This window comes from Gobius niger (assembly GCF_951799975.1).
Source record: "Gobius niger genome assembly, chromosome: 20".
NCBI classification, from domain to species: domain Eukaryota; kingdom Metazoa; phylum Chordata; class Actinopteri; order Gobiiformes; family Gobiidae; genus Gobius; species Gobius niger.
The window spans coordinates 18263941-18279338 of NC_136871.1; the positions used below are offsets into that span (position 1 = coordinate 18263941).

A 15398-nucleotide genomic window follows, 5' to 3' on the forward strand; every position below is an offset into this window, starting at 1 on the left:
AATCATAAAATCTATCTTTTTGTTCTACTTCCACATAATCATATTCACAATAACAGTTAGAACACTGCTTTTCTGCAAACATTGGTGGAATAGAAAAAATGTGTCTTCATATAATATGCATCAATTATTTTTCATATAATAGTATAATGTTAAGAAAGCACAAAAATATTGTCAAGTGTTATTCAAAATTATTAATGCAAGAATGAAGTAACACATCTAAAAGTAAGCTTGGTTGCACTTTACCTACGAGCAGTAATGAGTAATAGGATGGATATAGTGTGGTACCTAAAAGTGTAATTACTTTGTAATTATGGAAGGGCACATACATTATTTACATCATGGTTTCTAGACTTAACATTAACTGGAATAAACACCTCAATAACCTGGAAACATGGTTGTCATTTTCTTAGTTACCATGCTATTCCCCTGTTATTACCATGTTGTCAAACAAAGAGCAACCAAACATTTTATTTGTGGCCCTACGTTTTTTAGACAAATAGCTCCCTCAAGTGTTCATATTAAGAGATACAAGACAGGAAAAGCTTCTATGTGATTTACCCAATGCGGCTTACAGTAATTTACAAAGCAACATTAAACAACAAAATTAGTGGATGAAAGTTGTCTAGATTTAAATGTGTTTCTCCATTTCAATTACAGTGATCTGAGAGAGGAGTGTGATCCAGTTTGAAGCTTCTGATTCTTTATGTAATAGCACAATTTTATAACCCATTTTCTTATACAGAGCCACAGCTGCTACCTGAGTAGAGCTGGTCTGCAGCACCACTTTGGAGAATCCGTTCTCTTTACAAAAGTCAAATAGAGTCTGTGCCAGTCTCACACCCAAGCCCATGCGCCTGCACGTAGGTGAGATGATCATCCTGAACATTTCTCCGAATCTCTCTGCACCATTTTCTTTGGCCACAACAGCTACAGTACCCACAATCTGAGCACGGCCGCCCTCCTCAGCTTCAGCCACCCAGAAGCAGTCACCTTGCCTGCTCATGTAGTTCCCAGGGATGTCCTGCATTTCTGTATATAGTCTGCGTCTTACATACCCTGTGTACAGCTCATGGCAGCAGTAGTAAACAATGCACATCCAAAGCATTGGTAGCAAAACAGCCCCTAACCAAGATCCAAGGAAGTATCCAGCAATGCAGAGGGACGTGGTGATGGTGATGTAGAGCGGGGTGGTCATGGCATTGTAGAAACATGGACCAATGTGTTCCTTAATTCCAACACTGAAAAGCTCACACACAGAGTCTTTGTCTGAGGGACGGTATCGGCGAATGACCAGCGGCATGACGGCAAGGAACTAAAAAAAAGAGGCGACAAATGTGGTTAATTACCAGTTAGAGCTCAACAGTCCAGCGCACTTCCGGTCCTTTGCTATGTGCTGGAAGTAAAAAAAAAATCAGAAAAGTCAATGCGAAATAAATATTTTAATTAGCAATGCATTTTTTCGTCGAAAGGAGCCAGCTGAGGTGGATTACATAATTAAATACTATACATATGTTGAATTTGACTGGAGAAATACTTACATTTGTAATTAGAATCAGGTGCAAAACAGTTTGGGGTATTTATTTGTCGTTCCTTCAGCAGGAGCTTATGATCAAGGTGCTGTCTTTACACGTGTACAGTATGGTGTGTCACACTTAACAACCTTTCTTAAGATATAAAACAACTGGACTTTGTCCTGCTTTGCACTTGCCCTACTGTTTTAAAAGGTCATGTATTTAAAGATTAGTCTCTTAACCAAGCACATTTTCTCCAGTTTGGCTTTACACAATTTTTGAAAAGCTTCTTGGAAAAAAGCATCAACATAGCAACAACGAGGATGAAAAACGCAACAAATAAAGCAACAAAAGAGCGACAAAAACGTGACAAAAATGTGTCAAAACACGACAAAAAAGCAATGGAAAAAACAATGAAAATGCAACAAAAACACAACAGAAAAACTACAAAAACACAACAAAAAAGTGACAAACAAGCAATAAAGGAGAGAAAAAAATGATAAAAATGTGGCGATAATGCGACCAAAAAGCAAGGGAGAAAAAACACTTTCAAAATGAGACAAAAACACGGCGACAACTATTTTAGATTTCACATGTTTTCAGAGACATAACATTGCTCATTTTCAGAGACGGGTAGTACTCACATACATTTACTAAAGTACAAATACTTTAGTAACTTTTTGAAGAAACTATAGGATTAGAGTATGTATATTCATATCATCCAGTACCTTTTACTTCTACTTGAGTAACATTGTATTAAAGTATCTTTACTTTTGCTTGAGTAAAGAAAATAGCTACACTGTGAGTACATTTTAAAGTTCCAAAATCCTCATGTTGACCTTATGTAGTGTGTTTCATGCTTATATTATACACTTTTATTATGGTATTTCTTTCGACATATTAGGGCTTTCACTTTATTACAAGTATTGCTTCTCATAATGATTGTCTAATATATAATATATATAAATATAAATAGACTTTTACGCTAACAGAATTACTCAGTACTCACTGTACTCAAGTAAAAAATTCTCTAAGTACTTTATACTTTTAGCAGGCCTATTTCTTTGGGTCATTACTTCAGTGAAATTATTTCAAAGTAACGTTGGTCTTACTTAAAGCTGGAGAACCTGTCTTTTTGTTGAAAGTAAGTAAATTTGTTTATACCATAACAGAGTATGTTGTAAACACAGGGAAAAGAACAGATCTTGTTGCGTGGTCACCACTTATTTTTCTTTATTGAGCGATAAAAGATAGAAGTGGAATCCATCCATCCATCCATTTTCTTCCGCTTTATCCGGGGCCGGGTCGCGGGGGCAGCAGTCTCAGCAGAGATGCCCAAACTTCCCGATCCACACACACCTCCTCCAGCTGTTCTGGGGGGACCCCGAGGCGACACCAGGCCAGCTCGGAGACATAGTCCCACCACCGTGTCCTGGGTCTTCCACGAGGCCTTGTCCCACTAGGACATGCCTGGAATACCTCCCGCGGGTGGCTAGGGCATCCGGAACAGATGCCCGACGTGAAGGAGCAGCGACTCTACTCCGAGCTCCTCTCGGGTAACTGAGCTCCTCACCCGATCTCGAAGGGTGCGCCCAGCCACCCTGCAAAGGAAACTAATTTCGGTTGCTTGTATTCGCGATCTTGTCCTTTCGGTCATTACCCAAATCTCATGACCATAGGTGAGAGTGGGAACGTAGATCTAGAAGTGGAATCTAAATGAGTAAAATTTGTTTTGGGGGTGGTCCCCCCCCCCATTTGCCACCGCTCAAAGCTGTACACGGGCTTGAAACGTGCATATAAACAATTTGCTTGAACAATTCAGACATGCAGGGGGGATTGTGAGAGCTAGAAACGAGTTTTGGCCAAATAAAAAAAATCACAATTTGTGTAGAAAAAATCAGGTACTCCAGCTATAAGAAATATTTTGGCTACTGACTTGACCCACTTCTGCTCATAGTTCTTAAGTACTCAAATTTTAATTCTTATAGTGTTTTTTATACAGTACTTTTTACTTCTAGTTGAGTAAAATTATATTGAAGCATTTACTTTAGTAGAAATAATTGTTACTTGTTCCACTAAGTAGATATTTAAGCGGCAAATGCTTCGTTTTGACATAAAATAGATGTCTCGTGCTCCTTGTTCTGTAGCGTTATTTATTTTTTAAGTATTTATCATTTTCTCCTAGTACTCTTACTTGACTAATTGTTTGGGCCACTACTTTTTCCTTGTACTAGGGTAAAATTATGTCAAAGTAACGTTAGTCTTACTTGAGCAAATATTTTAGCGACTTTAGTTTAACCACTGCATCTCCGAACATTTAACAGCATTGCCACTTTGGACGGTCTTGTCGTTCGACTGGCTGCGATTTGAGAGACAAAACTTTGCGCTAAAGCAATATTTCTACATCAGACAACTATTGGGCCTCACACCACGCTATTAAGCATTTATTGATTTGTTTATCCCTTGCTACTGTGTCAACCCCACGTACGCGATTTACAAAGGGAATGTTGTCCAGCCGCTTCTGCAGGAGTCCTTCATACGTTTACCGAAACAGATCAAAGTGTATTTAGAAAATGACTCACGTAAAACGAACAATCCCTTTCATCCACTGGTTTCGGCTGTCCGGGGGAAGAGGAGGCGGAGCTTTCAGTGTGAACCCTGGGCAGCAGGAGTAAAGTGAGTACGCTTTGTGAGCGCTGTCTCCAACTTAGAACGAAGTAACTCATGCCCCTAGAGGCCATAAGCGCCACTGCAGCTGTCCTAGCATGTTGAGGGTTTTTTTTTTACTCATTTGTCCGTGAGAGTAGATATCCTACTACATTGACAGAAAAGACAAATGGAGAGAGAAATATTGTAGGCTACATCCAGTTACACAATGGCGTTCATTCTTTCACTCAAACTTGGCTGTATACTGTTTAAGTGACACTAGCCCGCAGTTAGCTTTGCCTGTTAGCCTGTCAGCTTCTACTTCGTGATTTCATTAGTGTGTATTGGGGCCACTGCCTCGGTGGCAGGAAAGTTGCAATTGTGGTTTTCTGGCCAGAGACACCGGGGGAGATGAAAGACCCCCCCAATCATACCATCAACACTTGTATTACCCTCAGGACTACGAAAAGGATTTATTAAGGTAAACAAGTTACTTAGTCCTTACTTTAAAGGGGCTAGATGCAAGTTGGCCATTTTATACTCACTGCTGCCACCTCAGGTCATACGTGTAACTGCACCTTCTATATTAAGCCAGTGCATGACGGCAATTCAGACCCGAAGTAACAACATTTGAGTGACAGTGCAGGATTTTAGAGGCAGTTGTGGTGAATAAGTCTAGGCTCATTCTACACCTTAAGACATTGTTGGATCATGTAGGGTGTGGGGAAAATACATAAATTTAACATTTTTAAACTCCAGTTAGTCTGGTCGGTTTCAAATAGGCTATTAATGTAAATGTAATATACATTTATGAGACCAATTGTCTTTTAAATTGTAATGTATATATATATGTATATAAATAATCATCATTTTTTGAATAGATGGGGAGCGAAATATAGACCTAGGCTATGCAGATTCCAACAAGTATCCCATTCAATAGGCTTCATTCTATTTATGGAAGGGGCGTAGATGATGATAGGATCAAAGTTTGGTCAAATGAGATGTGATAAAGCCAAAGTGAAGTGGTGGACTCAGAGCAGTGCAGAGAGATGAAGGCAGTGTCCAGTGTCCACCTCAAATAGTGGGACAGGTCATGTGATGCGGTGGGACATGGAGGGACAGACATGAGAAATTAGATTACACGAAAATCAGCAGTGGAGCGAAACCTTTGCTATTTTGGCCCAAAATCACACACACACAAAGGTCACAAAACATTCAAAATCAAGTTTTTTTATGCCTCAAATGCAACAAATCTATGCAATAATTATTTCGGAACAACTGGAAACATTAGATTGAGCAGAGAAATATACGGACCAAATATTAAACATTTCATCAAAGCATGCTGCTGAATGTGCTTTGGACCATACTTTTTGTATTCTTTATGAATTTATGGTTTAAAAGATAAAATTAAAACAACAGCAATGCTTTTCAGTGACATTGTTGTCCCAAAATTAAGGGCTTGCATTTCAGTACCAAAAGGCCTTAAATTATCATTCTCTGTAAATCTAAATTTATTGGAAAAATGGGACATTATCTAAATAGGGGGGAGAGAGGTCGAAATGGCTTTTGCAGGGCGACCATAAGAGGGACAGGTGGTAACCATACCTGCAGACCGTAACCAAAGTGCACCACAAGTAAGGTTAGCACATAGTAAGGCCTATATTCTTTTTCAGTAAATAGGTCTGCAAAAACAGGCTTGATGGTGTAATGTTTTATATCCATTTGTCAGTTGTCTGGAAGATGGTGTATACCAGGGGTAGGCAAGTTTGCTTGGCGGAGGGACGATTTTCTTCATTGTAAAAAGTCCAAGGGCCAGAACCCCAAGGAGTAAAGCACCATTTTCTACAAACGCCAGCATTGTCTGTACATGATTATGGCCATACCATTAAACGATACCACTCTGGTATTGGGGAAAAGAAGTTTAGGTTCTACTGATATCTAAAGCAAATATCAAGAGATTATGTAGATATTTTACAAAAAAAACACTAAATACTTGACTATACGACAAAATGCTTTATAACTTTAAAATCTTAAAGGCAGATAAAGTTGAATAAATCTTCAAAGTTGAGTCCATTAATTTAAACATTATTTTCTACTGAATTTAGTCTATGTGATCTGGGGGGGTCATTAATCAAGACTGGTGCTAAATAGTGGGTGCAAGCTGAAAAATAAAATATTCTATTTTGTTACCATGTTGCATTTAATTTACCATTTGATGTTGCCTGTATTATAGTTTTAGGGCCTCAAATCTGCTATGTAAATGAGAGAATGCTACATGAGTGAAAAATGCATGAATGCTGCTAATCCACTTTTGCACATGCTCCTCGCTCTGCACATGAGCAAATGGTAAATGTTTTTCAATTCAACAAGCGTATTTCAAATTCTTTCATAAAACTCATCGGAGCTTCTATCGAGGAGTAATGTTTTTTTCCTATAACAGCCGATTAGCCAGTGACGTGCTTTTGAACTTTTTTCGAAAAGTCAATGCAAAATATGAATGGGATTTTTTCTTCTGGGACCTGCAAATGAAGAAAAATCAACTTGCTATATGATCTATGTGTCAGTGACGGCAGGTGAACATGAGACTGCAGATACACTCAGTCACTGCATCGAACAGATCAGTTTGTGGATGCAAAACCATTTTCTCTAAACTCAGACAAAACTGAGATCATTGTTTTTGGCCCACAGACACAAAGAAAAAGTGTTTTCGGTCACTATTCTGTCCTCGAGATAAGATAAGATAAGATAAGATAAGATAATCCTTTATTGATCTCACAAAGGAGAAATTCACTTGTTACAGTCGGCGTTCAAGAAGATCACTCAGAGTTAATAAAGATGATGTCATTACAAGGACTAGACAGATAGCGGACAAAAAAGACTCCGGAGGCCATAGAGTTTGCTGTGTCTTTACTGGCATTAGGCAGTAGTCATTTTGTAAAACTGTAACAGAAGAACACATGAAATTGTGTATTAATAAACTGTACAGTGCTATATGTTTACATACACTTCATCAAAAGACACATTTGCATTTTTTTTTACTGTCTGACATGAAACCAGAATTAACTTCTGTTTATTCTAGGTCAATTAGAATTTTAATAATAATTTTTATTTGGCAAATGCCAGCAGAATGAGAGATAGAATGTTATACACATTTTTGTATTACTTTTTACAAAACCAAAAATGTACATACAAAGATTACTATACCTTTAAACAATTTGGGAAAGCTCAGATGACGATGTCATGTCCTTGGAAGCACAAGTCTGGTTCATCCTTGGGTGCAATTCCCAAAGCAAATGTTTTTAAGTGGTCATCACTCAGTCCTGATCTCAATCCAGTTGAAAATGTATGTGCAGAGCTGAAACGACATGTGCATGCCAGGTGGCCTACAAATTAAGCTCAGTTAGACCAGCTCTGTTTGGATGAATGGACCACAACTCCTGCCACTACTGTGAGAAGCTTGTGGAAGGAAATCCAAAACGTTTGACCCAAGTTACACAATTTAGAGGCAATGCTACCAAATATTAATGAAATGAATGTAAACTTTTGGCTTTGTAAAAAGTAATAGAAAAACATGTGTAGAAAGCAAACAGATCTCCCATACTGACAGAGCATAGCTGTAGTTAAGTGCTACATTTTTGAGCACACTGTGTCTGGACTCCAAACACAGCAAACTTTAGGGTCAAAGAGACTATTTGGTAACTTCAGTGTTTACTCAGAATATGCTCGAATGAAGAATACCACACAATTAGGACTTTCTGAATTGAAATGGTCATATTTGTCATCAACATAGTGATACATATTGAAGACATATTTGCTGAAATTTAAAGGTAAGGTAGGATAAGCTTTATTAGAAAGATTTGTTCCCTGCATTTGACCAAATCTTTAAAAAAACGAAAACATGTAAGGAATCAAACCGAAGGGGCTCTCGACCCGAGAATGGCACTTTGGATCAGTGTGAATCCAACCGCAGCACTTTATGTCGACTGAAACAGGTGTTCTTGGAGCAGCCTGAGCCGCTCTGTGGGTCGGAGCTAGCATGGCCTTAGCCATCCGAAACTCCGGTCAATTTTCACTTCCCTACATGTTACGTCTGGGTCTGATCTCAGTGGCCGAGTTACATCGGTTCAATTTCAATCTTCAATTGTGAAGATCCAGACCCTCTGTACGAAATGAGTACGATGGTATGGTAAGACCAGGCTAGGTCGGAGTGGTGTGTGGTGTAAAAGGGGCTAACCTTGGACCAAACTACTCTCCCTTTGATGCCTCTTTTTTGTGCAAAGAAATAATGAATGCGCACTGCATGAGGACATTTCGATTACTGCTCTGATGAGGCAAAATGTGTCAACTTTAAATCATTGAGGTACGTCTCTCTTTCCCATCTTACCCTTCCTGCTGCAGCAAAACCTTCCTCCATGAGCCGATTAAAGTGCATTTCTCCTCGCTTTGCGTATATCACGCTCACTGGATTTAAGGGATAGGAGTGACTGCGTAACATCAGGGAAGTGTGCACGTACGTGTTGGCGCATTGACAGGTCGATTCCCGTTGTCATGGGAATAAGTTCAGCGAACAGCTGATCGTAAGACGTGGCTGATGGTGTGACGTCTGGTGCGGGCCCAGGTGAACACGGACTGAACTAACTTTTAAATAAATGCAGTTGGAACTAGGGCGGACTCAGCTCAACGCACAAGGTGCTCCAACATGTGCGAAAACAACCATAGTCATTTCAAAATTTAAATCAAAATATGTAGTGAACAGATCAATATGTAGAAATATGTTGTGATAAAAATGTATTTATATGTTTAAAAGTTTAAAGACACTAGATGCAAGTTGGTCATTTTATTCTCACTACTGCCACCTCAGGTCTTACTCGTAACTGCATTTATTGATATTTATAAATCAACAAATATAAATGGAAATAAACTGGAATATGAGCACACAGTTTCCCGTCAGTCCGGCCCCCGATACACCCGTCCATGTGTACTTTGAGGTTACACAATCAAATCAATCAAACAAAAAAGAAGCTGGATCGATGCATGTACACATTTAGGGGCCAATAGAGAAGAATTTATTTATTTTTAGAGAGAGGGGCGTAGCTGACTGGAGTGAAATCATTGGTCAAGTGCGTGGTGAAAAAGCCAGAACGGTGGACCCTGAGCCAGTGCAGAGATGAAGGTCTGGAGTGGATTGCTGTTGTTGTGCTTGCTCTCCGTTTGCAGAGCAGCACCTCTCACCTGTGACCAGCTGCTCACAAATGAATACCATGTCCAAGATGTAAGAAGAATATTTCCATACTAGCTGATACACTATGTTGTAGTCAACTTTGAAGTATTCTTTAGTTTTTGTTTCTAATGCTTGTTATGTTTGCAGTTGTCTGGGAGGTGGTATTTGCATGCAATGTCCATAGATTCCTGTGTGATTTCAAACTTAATGTACACATTCATAAAGCCAAGTGTGGCAATGGACATCAGCTTAAAAGAAACTCCAAAACAATGTGAAATGAAAGCTACATTCAAATTGTAAGTATTTCCTTATATTTAAATCAAGTATATATTTTATTGTGTCTTTAATATCCTTTTTTCCCCAGCTTGTCATTTTGTATGAACGAAACTGAGACATACCTTTATGAGGAGGGCTCATTGACTCGCCACAACCAGAGTAAGCTGCTTTACGTGAATCATTTGAGACCCATTTTCAACTTGATTATATTTCCTAATGAAAATGTATTGTCACGTCTATCCATGTCTTGCAGATGTTAAACTACTGGCAAGTAGCAGCACTGACAGCTTTGTTATGAAGGCTGACTCCGCAGTTAACGCCATGTACCTTCTCAGTAAGCGCAAAATTAATAATATCAAGCTCTCATGACGGTGACCAGTGGCTCTCAAACTGCAGTACATGCACAACTGATGGGATTTCAGGCGGTGCTCAGGGCCATGTAAGAATATAGACAGTTTTAGACATCAGGGATAAGAACTAAAGGTCATTTCAGTTACAGTTCGGTTTCTCAAGATTAGACATGGTTTACACACAGTTTGGACATAATTAAATTCTTTAGTTGAAATTGAGATTTGAGTAGGCCTGGTGGTCTACTGTAGATCAAGAGAGGTGGTACTTGGTGTGAAAAGTTTGAGAACCACTGATATAGACATAGTTCTGTTTGTAAATTAATCAGATAAATATATATATTTCAACAGGTCGAAAGACTGCTATTGATGCTGCTGACCTGAGGCAGTTTGAGACACTGGCTACGTGCGTCAGTGTACCTCGTCCTCAACAGCTTGGCTCTGATTACGGTAAATTATCTGGTCTTTTTAAAATCACAAACATAAAGCAATAAAACAGAGCAGCACAAAATCAATATTTCACATGCTTTTCATCCGCAGATTTTGACACCTGTAAGGACATTGAACAGACTGAGCCCAGTGAGGCAGAACTCACAATAATGAAAGAGAGAGCAGAGACACTTGTAGCAGAGCTGGCTAAGTGTTTTTGGAACTGGATCCAATCTTATACAGGGTGACGAGGATTTGATTCATGCATTTTGTGTATTATTCAAGATGGATTAAACATCTCAATACACAAACAATATATCATTTCTTGCCTCTTTTGTGTGTATGTGTCAAGCTGCATATTGTCTGTTACCATTTTCATGCTTGGTTCAAAGTTGAGGGTCCAAATAGGGCTGCTCGATTATTGAAAAATGATAATTGAAATCATGATTATTCAAACGATTATTTGTTGCCTTAAAAAAAAAGTATGTCTTTATTTTATTTATTTATCAATCAAAAAACTATGCTGAATATTGTCTTTTTTCTGAACAGTCATAAAAGTACAAATAATTTCAAGTATGCCTTGATTGAGGCACCTTTCACAGGTAAGGGCAAGGCAAGGGCAAGGCAAGTTTATTTGTATGGCACATTTCATGTTCCTGTGCACTCAATGTGCCTCATAACAACACCAAACACAATAAAATATACAATAAAATGCATTAAAAACACAACCAAAACATTAAAAACACAATCAAAATCAATAAAACAATTCAATTGATACAATTACATTTTAAAAAGGTGTATATACTAAAATGAGCTAAAATACAATCAATCTCAAAAGGCAGCAGTAAAAAGGTGTCCTTTCAGCCCAGACTTAAAAATGCTCAGGGTTGAGGCCTGTCTCACATCCTCACTGAGACTGTTCCAGACTTTTGCTGCGTGAAACTGAAACACAGCCACACCGTGTTTGGTGTTACATAGTTTTATCTGTATTTAACTGGAGGAAGTTGTTTTGCATCCACACACTAATCTGTTTGATACAATGACAGAGTGTATCTTGTATGTTGACATGACATGCATATTTTTGTGTCCGAGTGTTATATTTCTTTTTAAAATAATTTGATCTTTACATTACATGTGTCACTTTATTCTACAAAACCTGTTTTGTTTACACATTTCAATAATACATATTTTTGTACGTTTTCACACCTCAAACCCCAACAAAATGTCAGGTGGCACAACCGCTTCAAAAAAACAAAGCTTCTGAAAATTGTATTTTCAAGGGAAATCGGTTTCAAAATATCCGATAATGAACCGATTTCTGTTTTGGGCTGACACCGAGCACTCGGTTCGTGGTCCTATGTTTATATTGCTGATTACAGAATCAGTCTGTTACAAATTATAGATGAAATGCTGTCTAAAATATACTTGGCAAACATTTTACTTTGTACAATTTTTTTTAAACTATTTAAATTTTAGAAAAAACTCGGTTGCGCCACATGACACTTTTTCAATCAGAGAAACTACAAATACATAAAAACAGTTTTGAGTTTCAGTTTTGAAAAAACTTTTTGAAAATATGTTTTTAGACCCCTTATACCATTGACCGATCTACAGGCCCATGTTCACCCACTGTCAGTGAAACATAGGTCTGAGTATCATCAAGAAAGCTGAGCAGCGTGGCCTGATGACATCATCTCACAGTACTGTTTGTTTTTAAATCAGGCAAAAGCATGAGCCAAGGCATGTGAAATGCGAAGGGAAAACAATCCCAGCGGCATGAAATAATGCAAGTTTGCTTTGCTTTGTGAGATCGTCTGCACAGAGCCAAGGCCTGGGCAAAGGATATGAGTCTGCAAAACCTATGTTGCTCTTGTTGGTCTCTTCTCCTTCCAGCTAAATGTGAGCACTTCCTAGCATTATCACAAGAGCTGATGATTTTTTTTTGTTTTTTACCACGGCAAATACAAAAGTTCCTTCACGCAGCGCTGGTAATTCAGTAGATCAGACGCGCTCACGCAAACATGATGAACACCCTCATCATCAACCTAACATTTGCTAAAGCTACTGTATTTATTTTTTGTAATGCATTGTGCTAAAGTGCTGTGTTGTCTGTCTAGTCAAGACTATTGTCTGCTGTATTTTGTGTTGTTTTGCAATCCTGTCTTGGTGTTAGTTTGTCAAATGTATTGTAATTAAGTATTGTTTGTTTGTCTTTTTATATAATTACAATATTTTTTTTCTTTTTTATTTGATTGTGCTTTCTTTGAAATCGTTTAGCGCAATAATCAAAATCATAACTGAATTTCGATTAATTAGCAGAGTCATATGCATGGATCTCTCAACACAGAGCTTTACAATAATCCACTTGTTTTAAATTTTTCAATATGGTATATGAGCAGGTATGAGCATGTACTGCAAGAATTATAACACAATACTGAATTATAAACGACCACCAACATAATTCACAGGAACATGCAATTTTGAGACTGTGGAAGCCTTTATCAAAAAGAATATTTGCAAACATTCACACTTTAAACAATACAACACCCGAATAATCTGGACGCAACTATACCATCACACCACTGAAACATTACTTGTAGGATTATTACTTGTGTTTTGACTCCTCGGGCCATCAGTGCAAGCTTTCCTTTCACCTGAATTACATTTCATCCAAAGATTCATACATGCTTCTCTTATTTTTGGTATTTTGAATGCATAAACTACCGGGTTCACAGCTGAGTTTGCATGCAAGAGCAGGATTCCCACATAGAACGCAGGTTGTGATACATAGCTTGGTGAACCAAAGTACACAATACTGTCCATGATGTGCAGTGGTAACCAGGACACGGCGAACAGTACAATGACCAAGAGAAGAGAAGAGGCGAGTTGTTTCTCTTTCTTAAGATAGCTTCGGGATCCCTGCCTCCTCGAGCTGCCGCCTGGTTTACATTTAAGATGACCTCGGATGATGTAAAAAACGCCACAATACAATGCAGCCATCAATGCCAGAGGAGCGAGATTGCAGAGGAAGAAACTGATATAGACCAAGTACGACATGGGGATGACGGTTACGAACTGGCAGAGAATAGTGGAGTTGTCTGTGTGGGCCAGAGTTTCTCGATTGTACCATCCAAACATAGGAACAAAGCTCAGAGGGAACGCGAGAAGCCAGCATCCAGCAACCACCAGCCAGGAGTGTCTCCGGGTCACTGTCTGCTTGTACCTAAGAACATTGATAGCGGTTTTCAATTGCGTATAGAGAAATGAAAAAAATAGATGACGACCAAAACAACACTACACTGAATATACATTGTCGTAATATCTTGAACAAAATGTATATTAACCTAATAAGATACAAAAAGATAAGATATGTAAAATGATTACAAGAATATACAGTGTTAGAAAATATTGCATAAAGTAAATGGATGAACAAACTAAAAGATTAAAACAGAACAAGAAAACTGGGACAAGTGTTGGAAAAAAAAAAAATCGACACAAAAAAAAACCCTAATCTAAATGTGAATTTGCCCAGAAAGTGAGTTATATTTTTCAGCCTGCATTACCCAGCATGGAAAGTACCTACCCTCAGCAGAGATGGACTGCAGGAGGGATGTGGTGAAAAAGTGTCATACCAGTGTTTTTACCAAGTAGTGTTACCCTGACTTCAAGTAACATATCATGAAAACAGCATTGTATTCAAGAGGAAACTTACTGATGAAAAACACACTGAGCAAAGTAGTGTGATGAGAAGGACTGCAATTATAGAAACAACAACTTTACACACATGGAAAAACATTATTAGAGATACAACGTCTGTAACACGAAATTGTAAAAGGTTTTACAACATGAATGAGACGCAATGTAACGGCAAGCACATGTACATGCATACATATTGATTCATAAGCATCTATTCATATTATATATCTATATTATTTTGAACAAAATATGGAGCAAATGGACCTTCCCCCTTTTTGCTCTTGTATGGATTGGTTCTCTAGACCGAATTTGGTGAATTTATTAAAGTAAGAGTGTCCCTTGACATTGTACAGTCTTTAATGCATAAGTAGTGCATCAATCACCTTTTGTATATCCTACAATGGTAAATAATTGATTTAAACCTTGATTAAACCTATGTTTTCCCTTTTTTTAAATTTATTGTACAATTACATCTACCTCAGAGGCATAGTTACCTGATGGGGGTGTAGACCCTCAGGTATCTGTCCATGGCTATAGCTGTGAGGCTGAGCGCGGACACTAACGTGAGGAGGATGACCACACAAGAGATGAAGAGGCACAGGTTGAAGGACGTCTTGACTCGGCCGTCCACCAGCACAGCCAGAGGAATGGCCACAGCCCCCACCAGAGCGTCGGCCACAGACAGGGACAGCAGCAGGCAGTAGGTGGGCTGCTGCTGGAGGTGACTATTGCACCACAGAGCCACCATCACCAGAGAGTTCCCCACACAGCAGCTCAAGGCTATGAGCACCTCCATCACAGTGTAGACCAACCGACCGGATTCCATCGTCTCACTCACAAAAAACAAGTTTGCAAAGCTATCACTTCCTTTATACTCGCCTCTCATGCATGTGGGTTTCCTGTGTCTATTTATAAAAAACAGTGATGGCAAAGATGATTCACACTTTAACATGTTTAACTGAACATTTGTCTCATGTAAAGCGCTTTGTGACCATGTCTGTGAAAGGCGCTATATAAATAAAGATCTTCTTCTTCTTCATTTGGAACAGATTTTATTGTGTTGTGAAATAGAAGCAAGTCACCACCGGGAAAGAAAAAGGCATAAAATGACATAAAGGTTTGACAAAATATACAGCTCTATAGTTATTTTGAGTGGATTGTAACTACTGGCCATTAGCCATAACCTGTTCTTGATGATGCCATGGTGTGTGCCTGTATAAGGTCACCGCATTTGATTCCACCCCCTCCACTTGAACTCTCCCACGTGTGACG

The 15398-nt window shown here is 38.6% G+C and overlaps 3 protein-coding genes across 3 annotated transcripts; 1 reads left to right on the forward strand and 2 right to left on the reverse strand.

Annotated features, from left to right (window-relative positions):
* Positions 1-598: 598 nt before the first annotated feature.
* Positions 599-4190, reverse strand: nat8l2 (N-acetyltransferase 8-like 2). The gene is made up of 2 exons (XM_079579439.1): positions 4094-4190; positions 599-1312 (listed from the first exon to the last, which is right to left on the reverse strand). Exon 2 carries the CDS (start codon positions 1298-1300, stop codon positions 629-631), a length of 672 nt encoding a protein of 223 aa, XP_079435565.1. The 5' UTR covers positions 1301-1312; positions 4094-4190; the 3' UTR covers positions 599-628.
* Positions 4191-9269: 5079 nt separating this feature from the next.
* LOC306980008 (uncharacterized protein) lies at positions 9270-10733 on the forward strand. Its single transcript, XM_079579197.1, has 6 exons — positions 9270-9429; positions 9526-9674; positions 9743-9813; positions 9908-9988; positions 10353-10451; positions 10542-10733. The coding sequence occupies exons 1-6, from the start codon at positions 9325-9327 to the stop codon at positions 10676-10678; spliced, it is 642 nt and encodes a 213-aa protein (XP_079435323.1). The 5' UTR covers positions 9270-9324; the 3' UTR covers positions 10679-10733.
* A 2221-nt stretch (positions 10734-12954) lies between these two features.
* On the reverse strand, positions 12955-14952 carry LOC306979523 (adenosine receptor A1-like; the record flags this gene model as incomplete). Its single annotated transcript, XM_079578481.1, has 3 exons — positions 12955-12959; positions 13115-13653; positions 14621-14952. 3 exons carry the CDS (start codon positions 14950-14952, stop codon positions 12955-12957), a joined length of 876 nt encoding a protein of 291 aa, XP_079434607.1.
* Positions 14953-15398: the final 446 nt, after the last annotated feature.

Coding starts and splice junctions, on each gene's coding strand:
- nat8l2 (XM_079579439.1), bottom strand. CDS start 1,300: ATGCCGCTGGTCATTCGCCGATACCGTCCCTCAGACAAAGACTCTGTG.
- LOC306980008 (XM_079579197.1), top strand. CDS start 9,325: ATGAAGGTCTGGAGTGGATTGCTGTTGTTGTGCTTGCTCTCCGTTTGC. Junction 9,814..9,907: donor ATTGACTCGCCACAACCAGA/GTAAGCTGCTTT, acceptor CATGTCTTGCAG/ATGTTAAACTACTGGCAAGT. Junction 9,989..10,352: donor TAACGCCATGTACCTTCTCA/GTAAGCGCAAAA, acceptor ATATTTCAACAG/GTCGAAAGACTGCTATTGAT.